This window comes from Rhinolophus sinicus, linkage group LG10 (genome assembly GCF_036562045.2).
Source record: "Rhinolophus sinicus isolate RSC01 linkage group LG10, ASM3656204v1, whole genome shotgun sequence".
NCBI lineage: Eukaryota > Metazoa > Chordata > Mammalia > Chiroptera > Rhinolophidae > Rhinolophus > Rhinolophus sinicus.
Genome location: NC_133759.1, coordinates 106,047,368 through 106,055,707, shown reverse-complemented (window position 1 = coordinate 106,055,707; position 8,340 = coordinate 106,047,368). Strand labels below are relative to the sequence as shown.

Sequence of the window (8,340 nt, the reverse complement as noted above, 5' to 3'; positions counted from 1 at the left end):
ACCCCTACCTTCCAAGGTGATAAGAGGCCTTAAATGAGCTGATCATGAAAAGGGCCCCACTCACTGCCCAGCATCTTCCTCCTCCAGCTGGTGGCTAATGGCCAATTGTATTGTGCCAGTGGCACCCTGGCTCCCCTTTTGCTTGTCTGTTTCTGCTGGACTCCCCTCTGGACTTCAGGACAGGGAATGTGCAGCGCTCGTTGCTGAATGGCCGTGCTCAGCACCGCCTGGCCCTCAGGTGCTCACTGCAGGACGTTAGGCTGCGGGGCGAGCACCCAGGTGCGTTTCTGGGTCCTTGCTTCTCACCTGAGCATCATTCAAGGTCCTGCTACCTGAGGATGGACGGAGGCTCCCTCACAGCCCACTGCCAGCCCCAGCTTAACAGGATACTCTGCCCCCAGCCTCTTCCTGACAGGCTCACTGAGCAGAAGATAAAGAAAGTTATAAAAGGACGGTCACGACTCTCAGACACATCTATCTTTATTTGTTTCCTGTCAGAAAAATTCAAAAATTACACCAAAAATACTTCAGCCTCTGCTACCTACTGACAAAAATACACCACAAAATTATAAAGCGCTCAGCGGGTTGGCCAGGGACAATTTGTTATTCTGCTCCGGATGACAAATGAATTTACAGGTGACTTGGGGTGCTGGGAGGGTCGGGGGGAGGAAAAGTCAGGTGGCAGCGTTTGGCAGGACAGTTTGAGCTGTGCCAGTCTTATCACCCAGCCGTAGTGTCTGATGAGTTCGGAAACGTAGCCACACACACACACACACAAAATGCCCTTCAAATGGTCCGTCAGACCTTCGTGGGAAACAGTAGCACATCTCAAAGGACCCCCTCTGCCAGCCAGGTCTGGCCCTGTTGGGCCTGGCGCCGACACCCACAGAGGAGACCTGGGAGGACCTGATGTAACCCCAGGGCTGGAGGGCCGGACGCTGCCTCCTTGTCACAGCTTCTAGAACCAGATCAGAGAGTTTGGACAGATGTCCCATGTCAACACATCGGAGTGGGCAAAAGCCTCCTCCAGAAACGCTCTGGCTTTGCTGCAGCCCCATCTCAGCTTCCCTGGCTGTCACCTGAGGTTCCTGGCAATGACCTTTATTGTTCTGCTCATTGTTATTAGCACTTGGGGAAAACAAACAACCAAACGAAAATTTAAAACTCGGGTGCCTGTGCTTAGGGCTTGGCCCAAGGTCACATGCCCGTCCTGTCCATCTCTTCCCTGCCACCCCTGCCCTCTCACACACACGGGCAGTATCCAGGTGTAGATCTGGAAACACAAGAAAAGACAAAAAAGCCTGCCCGCTTCTCAGTGCTGGCTTACACCACACATATCCGCAGGCCACGTGGGTCAGCCGTGAGCCACCCGTGCAAAAGCGCACTTGGCTTGTCTGCTTCGTGGGCTTACAACGTCACAATCAGTCCTCTCCAACTCGGCCCTCCAACCTCCCCGTGTTCCTCTCCAACTAAGTAGCACCCCCACCCCCACCCCCACGTCGTCAGGTATTCTGTACCTTCGGAAGCCCATGCTGAAGGTAGTGTCTCATCTAAGAAGCCCAGAGGGTCTTCACTGCCCTTCAGTGTCTTCCAGATGCAGCCAGTTTAATCCTTTTTGTTGGTGGTGGTGGTGTTCTCTGTTTCTTTCCTTTTCTGTTCTTATCTTTTCCTAACAAATAATAAGCAGCGGCTTTGAAAATATTTTACATGGGAACAGTCAACACGAAACATGCCTTTGTACATGAGCCTGACTCGGGGACGAATCAACAATATCAAAGACAAAAAGAAATACCGATTCAGACAACTCCAGTGCACAACAGTTTAGGTGAGACCCCCGCCCGCCCGCCCGCCCGCCCCACGCCCACACCCCGGGAGCACAGCGTTGTCTGTCACTGGAGCTCGGCTTAGCCAACGGGCCCCCCTCTCCCCCCTCCTCTGGCGGTGGGTGGGCTTCTAGTGGCCCTGGCTCTTGGGCGGCTTGGGCTCATGGATGACGGCGGCCGCGGACAGCCAGGGCCCGATGGCCCGGGCCGTGCTCTGCTTGGCCACACTGTAGTGGCTGATGACCGTGTAGAAGCGGCTCCTGGAGCTGGGGTCCTGGGACGAGTAGTAAGCATCCAGGGAGGCCGGGATGCAGCGTTTGTGCTGGGGAAGAGAGGCACAGAGTCAGGGGTGGCTCACAGACTGCTTCCAGCCCGCCCTGGGACACGGCCACCCCATCGGGGGCCACGGCCAGAAGGCAAGTGACAGCACCTGGCCTGGGCCTGGCACTCAGGAGGCCTCCCAACCATCACCACTATCATCGTCACCAAGGCTGACAGGTCCGCGAGACACGCCGGAGAAATAAACGTGACGCGACAGTCATTCAAGGGCAACCACCACCGGCACTTCCTGTCTGTGTGGCCGCACTGGACACTGTTGGTGGCCCACAGGCTGCTCCTCACCAGGTTGACCCCCCCACACACACACACATACACTGCTTCCCACAGCCAGAGATGGTTTATCTTATTGCCTTGATTTTATGTGTATCCGCTCTCCATCAAAAGCCTTGGTCCCTCACAATATTGACATAATTGCGTATTTGCTCTGTCCTACACTATATACATATCCAAGGGTCACAAAATAACCCCAATATCATGACTAACGGACTAACTAGTGAACTTGAAGTTCTCTCCACAGCTGTCTGTGGCCTTCGAATGTGTTCCGCTGAGGGTGTACAGTCAAGGTCCTGTGCTGCAGTTGTTTGAAACACTTAATTCTTTGTAAGTTTATGTCCCCAGCTTGATATAGGGCTAGGTTCTTTGGTTCATTTGTTTTTAATGTTCAGGAATTACTTGGTCTTATTTAAGGCATGTCAAACATTTACAAATGTCAAGAACAAATATATACAACAAGACATGCCGGGGAGCCCGGATCCTCAGCCGTCCCCTCGACTCTGCTCCCTCCCTTCCCCCCACCCCAGGAACCGTTTATCTTCACTGTTTAATTTTTCCTTCCGGAACTTCTTTCTGAAAATATAATTGAATGTGCTGTACCCCTCACCCCCTCGTCCTCACACACAGGCAGTGCCTGTTTCCCTCCATTTTATCCTGACGGTAGATATTGCACGTCCGTGTCTGGACACCTTCCTCCCTTATTTTCACTGTTGCCTGGAGTCCAGTGTGTGGATACGTCACTGTTCAGTCAACTGTCCTCCATGGTAGTTGTCAGCAACCTTTCAGACCCTCAGCTTCATACTAAGAATGGCGTCTCAGGAAGTCACACAGCAGAACGGAAGGTCATGTATTTTCAGTGGGGGTATTCTACATTTGATACCCTCCCTTTGGGACGTTACTTGATGTCTTAACCAAACACTTCCCATCTCCATTTCCTCAGCTGTAAAGTGGGAGCGAGGAAATGGAGTTTTCAGAATGGGCACGCAGCTCCCTTGAGGGAATGGCTATGAAAATGTCTAACAGAGGGTTATGGCATCTGATAGGTTCTCAGTAAAGGGTGATTTATACATATTAATGTCACCCGCTTTAGCTCTGAAGCAAATTCTAACATCTGCTGAGAGCCCATTCTCTAAAAGGTCCTTTGCTGACTGATTCTACTTAAATTCTCTCCGGAAGGTCCCACAAAAGCCTGTGGGGTGGGCATTCTCAGCACTCAATTTGCAGGTGAGAAAACAAGAGGCTTGGAGGGGAGAGACATGCAGACATTTCAGTTCTTCAAAGGATGGAGCAGTCAGAGTGAGAGTCAGGACTGGGGGAGACCAGCTCAGAAGCATCTGTTCCCTGTCTTCACCACCATGTGGGGCAGAGCTTTCTGAAGATGCAGCAGCATGTCTCGAAAGAGGGTGACTGTCCCTCACTGCGGACGTGCAGTCCCTCTGGTGAGTGCCACCCTGGAGACTGAGTCCTTCATGAAATCTTGGAAACCCTGTGCCAGGCACAAATTACATTTTAAACAGTCTGCAGGGAGAATGCCATACCCAGAATTTGAACGCCAATGAGAAGAACACATTGATAAACTCTAATTGAAGGTGACAGCTACCTGGGGCCACTCACCTGCCAGAAGGCCCTTACCTTATAGACAAACCCCTCTGGGCAGCTGTGGTCGTAGGTGAAGGCTTTGTAAACCACCAGGAACACGATGCAGGCGAGGAAAGCCAGGGCCAGGCTGACGAGGATGGTGACCTGGAGGAAAACAGAACTGAGAGTCACCAGCCTCAGCTACCCGCCTTGGTCCACACGCGCAGCCGCGAATCGGAGCCAGCAGGCAGTCTGGCGTGTCAGAGAGAGTGGGGGTACCGGGGGCCCAAAAACGGACCTGTCTCAGCTCTGTCATAACGTGCACTGTGACCTTGAGCAAACCACCTGTACTCTTTTGGCCGGTTACTTTCTGAGGCGCCTTTTTGGCCCAATGTGTGATTTTCCCCTCGTTTACTTTTCCTGTTAACTGTGTGTGTGTGTTGGGGGGGGGGGGGAGGTGATCAGTAAGCCCATCAGTAAGCCCATCAGAACGGCACTTCCGGAACTCCTGCCTTCCATCACCACCACGATGCCAGCACCAAATTCCAATCTCAGATATCAACTGCTCATTTCCCCTCCACTTGGCCGTCCCATTGGCACCTTAGACACATTCCCAACCCAAACCGCTCTGCTCCCCCCCAGACCTGGACCCCTGCATTGATCCACATCTCAGGAAATGTCAATTCCACCTTTGCAGTCACGCAGGGCCCAGATCTTGAAGTCATCCTTGACTCTCTCTCTCTCACATCCTACATGCCATCGACCAGCAGCAGCTATCATCTCTGCCTTCAAATACATCCACGATCTGACCGCTTCTTGCCACCTCAGTCACCCCCACCCTGGCCCACGCAATCATCACCTCACCTGCACTTTCGCCACAGCCTTCCAACTGTGGCCTGCCTGACCCCTACAGTGTATTCACACAGCGGCCAGAGAGGCCCTTTCAAAACCTAAGTCAAGGCATGTCACACCTCTGCTCCAAAGCATCGAATGGTCTTCAAATTGCTCAGTGAAAACCCAGCTGCTAACCATGACCTACACACAAGCTTTCAAAAATAATAATAATAATATAGCACCAAACAAACCTGGGGCAACCATGAGGATTTGTCAGAAAGGAGTAAATGGCTGATTCCGTCCGTACCCCGAGGCTTGCTCTGGCCCATCCATCGCCTGTGTACAAAGTGGTGGGGAACTAACTCCCACGACATTGGGTATCTATTGTTATATAACCAGTATTGTTTTTATTCATGTTATTTTAGAAAACTGGTGCCTTTTGAGTCCATTGGCCTAGAAATATGGCAGAATTCCTCTTATGGAGACAAGGTTTCTTTTGATTCAGAAAACAAAACAAAACCCAACTTTGGGGGTCCCCACCCCAGGTCCTCCCCACCCAGGGTGCGGTATATACAGACAGAAGGGTACGGGAGGCTACGTTGGTCCGAACACAGAGTGGTTTGTTGCCAGCTTTAAATAAGGGGTGGGGGGGGGGGATTCTGAAAGGAAAAGAAGGAGGATGCAGGGAGGGCGTCTGTCCAAATCCCACAGGCAGGCACTGTCTGTGAGCATGAGGTCTTAGGACAGTGTGCCGTTGTGATCTAATAAGAAATGTATACATTTGGTCCTAGTTCCCATTTCCCAGCACAGAGCTCCTAAAGAGCACCAGGAATATTTGTTATAGTATTTGGTTTTTGTCCCCAGTTCCTGAAATAGCTCAGATCCCTACAGGTGAAAAGAGTGTATTTTATTATTCAACCACAGCTGAGTTTATGTTAATGAGGTGATTTTTGGAAAGCCCTGAAGCAGGGGGGCAGGTTGCCAGGGAACCAACCACGTGATGAGAGGGTTGGACATGTCAGCCTCGCCCCCGACCTCAGGGAGACTGAGTTCAGTGGCCGATGGTTTAATCAATCACGCCTATGTGATGAAGCTGCCAGACTCGCTGGCTGAAGAGGTAGGAGAGCGTGCACGCGAGGGTGGTGTAGCCCCAACCGGCAACCGGGATAGCAGCTCCTGTGCTCGGGACCCTTCCGGACCTCCCCGTGCATCTCCTCATCTGTCTGTCCCGTAATAGCCTTTGCAATAAATGAAGCACTTTCCTGAGCCCTGTTAGCCATTCTAGGAAATCACTGAACCTGAGAAGAGGTTTATAGCCAGTCAGAAGCACAGGCCGACAGCCTGGGACTTGACTCGCGTCCGCCTTGTGGGACTGAGCCCTTCTCCTATGGGGTCTGGGCGAACCCGGGCAGTTAGGGTCAGAGCTGAGTTAAATTGTAGGACTTCCAGCCAACGTCCACCGAGAAGTAGACAATTGCGTAGTGTGGAAACCCCACCCCCCTACATGTGGTGTCAAGTGTTGTGAGAGTACAGAGAAAAGTGCTTTTTTTCCTTTTAGATGGTGACGTGTCAAGTCCAGTTCTAAGCTACTGTTGACACTGTGCACTGGCCACCCTTCCATTTGTCCCCTGAACCCTCAGACGCAGCCTGTTGCACTCTCATCGGCCTCCTGCTTGGGCGTGGGGTGGTCACAGTGTGAGGTGACATGGTACAGAGATCAGGCTGGAGTCACCCGCAAGATGTGGAGAGAGATCGAGAAAGAGACAGAGAGGTCAGTGAGGCTGGAACCTGTACCCCCTGAGGGTCCCCGAAGATAGGATTTGATTAGTACAGGGAAGGGGGACTCCCAAGACTAGGACGCAATGCTGAGGACGGAGAAACAGATGTTTGGAGTAGATGTAAAGAATTTTCAATGCCCAGACTTCCCAATGGTCAAGAGGTGGAAACAGCCCAAATGTCCGTCAACTGACGGATCAGATAAGTAAACTGTGATCTCGTCAGGTGACAGAATGTGGCTCAGCCACACAAAGGGGTGAAGGACGGGGAGATGTCACAAATGTGGACGGACCTCGAACACACCACGCTCCGTGGCGGAAGCCAGACACAGACGGCCACACGTTGCACGGCTGCACTTCCACGAAATCCCCCAGGGACGGAATGCAGACCGGTGGTTGCCGGGGGCTGGAGGGTGGGGTGGGGGTGGCACTGCCCATGTGAATGGTTTCCATCTGGGGGGATGGAAATGTTGGGGCACCACATGGAGGTGATGGTTTCACAACACGGTGAATGTGTTGAATGCCACCTAATTGTTCACTCTAAAGTAAATTTGTGTGATGTGAGTTTTACCGCAATTAAAAAAAATAAATGCTCAGAGCCCAGGTAGGTTCTTTCTGTCAAAGGGACCTTAAGCTCCTGCTAGCATCGCCTCACCAGAGCTGCCGCCAGGCTGGGACACAGACGTGCCTACTGGGCAAAGGTGTGGCCGCAGACCCCGCACGTGCAACAGAGCGAGTGAGAGCGGCAGCCCACCTGCCACCACCTGCCACCAGCCTGATGCTGGGCTGGGGTAACCCCAGAAAGCCTCCCAACCGCATGGTTGTGTGCAAGGGCAACCGCTGACTGAGCAGAGGCCCCGGCTCTCGGCAGACTCAGGAGCAGGACAAGACCTCCCAGCACTGGCATCCCCAGGCCGGGCTGGACACTCCCCTCCCCCTGGTCATCAGCTGGCTGGGAGATGGAGCAGGGCCCAGCAGGCCTGGCGACGGGACAGGTTCCCTTACTCCATCTTTCATTGATGAAAGCTCCACTTGGGAGGGGCAGGGTCTGATCACCACAGTACCCCCAGAGCTCCACCGGGGAGCATAGCAGATGATGGTCTTGGAAAAAGAAAAGACAGGGAGGGATGGATGGAGGGAGCGAGGACCCTAAAGAGGTCAACACTGATGCCCAGAGGCCTAGCACCCTCGGGGCTGACGCAGTGGGTCCAGAGCGCGCGTGTTTTTGTCAGCTTTCTGGGTGGGGACAACGTGCAGCCAGCGGTGAGGACCACCACTCACTATGTAAGAGTGGCCAGAACCACTCGTGCAGCGTATGCCACGATCCCGGAGCTCAGGTCCTCTGCATCCAAGTATTACCCGTATTTTACGGCTGTGCAAATAGAGGTGCAGAGGCACTTGTCTGAGGCCTGAAGCCGCAGGCCTGACCGGGATTCCGGAATGTCTGATTCCGAGGCCCTCGGTCCTAACCACTTCTAACCATCCTTTTGATCCATGTCTCCTGGTTCCACAGCTGCATTTGCCACAATCGTGCAATGAAGCAAGACACGGTGTACTGCACACTTCTTCTTAGAGGATATGTCACCACAGATGTGGAAATCCCAGGAGTCAGGAAGGGAGAGGAGCAAAACCAAGCCCTCCCGCTGTCGGCCAGGCCAGGGTGCAGATCCAGGCCCATCCTGGCGGCAGGAGGCGTGGACTTCACTGTCTTTCACGTC

At 53.1% G+C, this 8,340-nt stretch overlaps 1 protein-coding gene across 1 annotated transcript in view; it reads right to left on the bottom strand.

Annotated features, from left to right (window-relative positions):
* Positions 1–462: 462 nt before the first annotated feature.
* NSG2 (neuronal vesicle trafficking associated 2) overlaps positions 463–8,340 on the bottom strand; it is a 44,317-nt gene continuing 36,439 nt past the window's right edge. The window contains exons 4-6 of the mRNA XM_019741508.2: positions 4,068–4,178; positions 1,518–2,145; positions 463–958 (exon numbers count right to left, since the gene is read on the bottom strand). Coding sequence (XP_019597067.1) covers positions 1,954–2,145; positions 4,068–4,178 — 303 coding nt within the window. The 3' untranslated portion in view covers positions 463–958; positions 1,518–1,953. The remainder of the gene's footprint in view (positions 959–1,517; positions 2,146–4,067; positions 4,179–8,340) is intronic.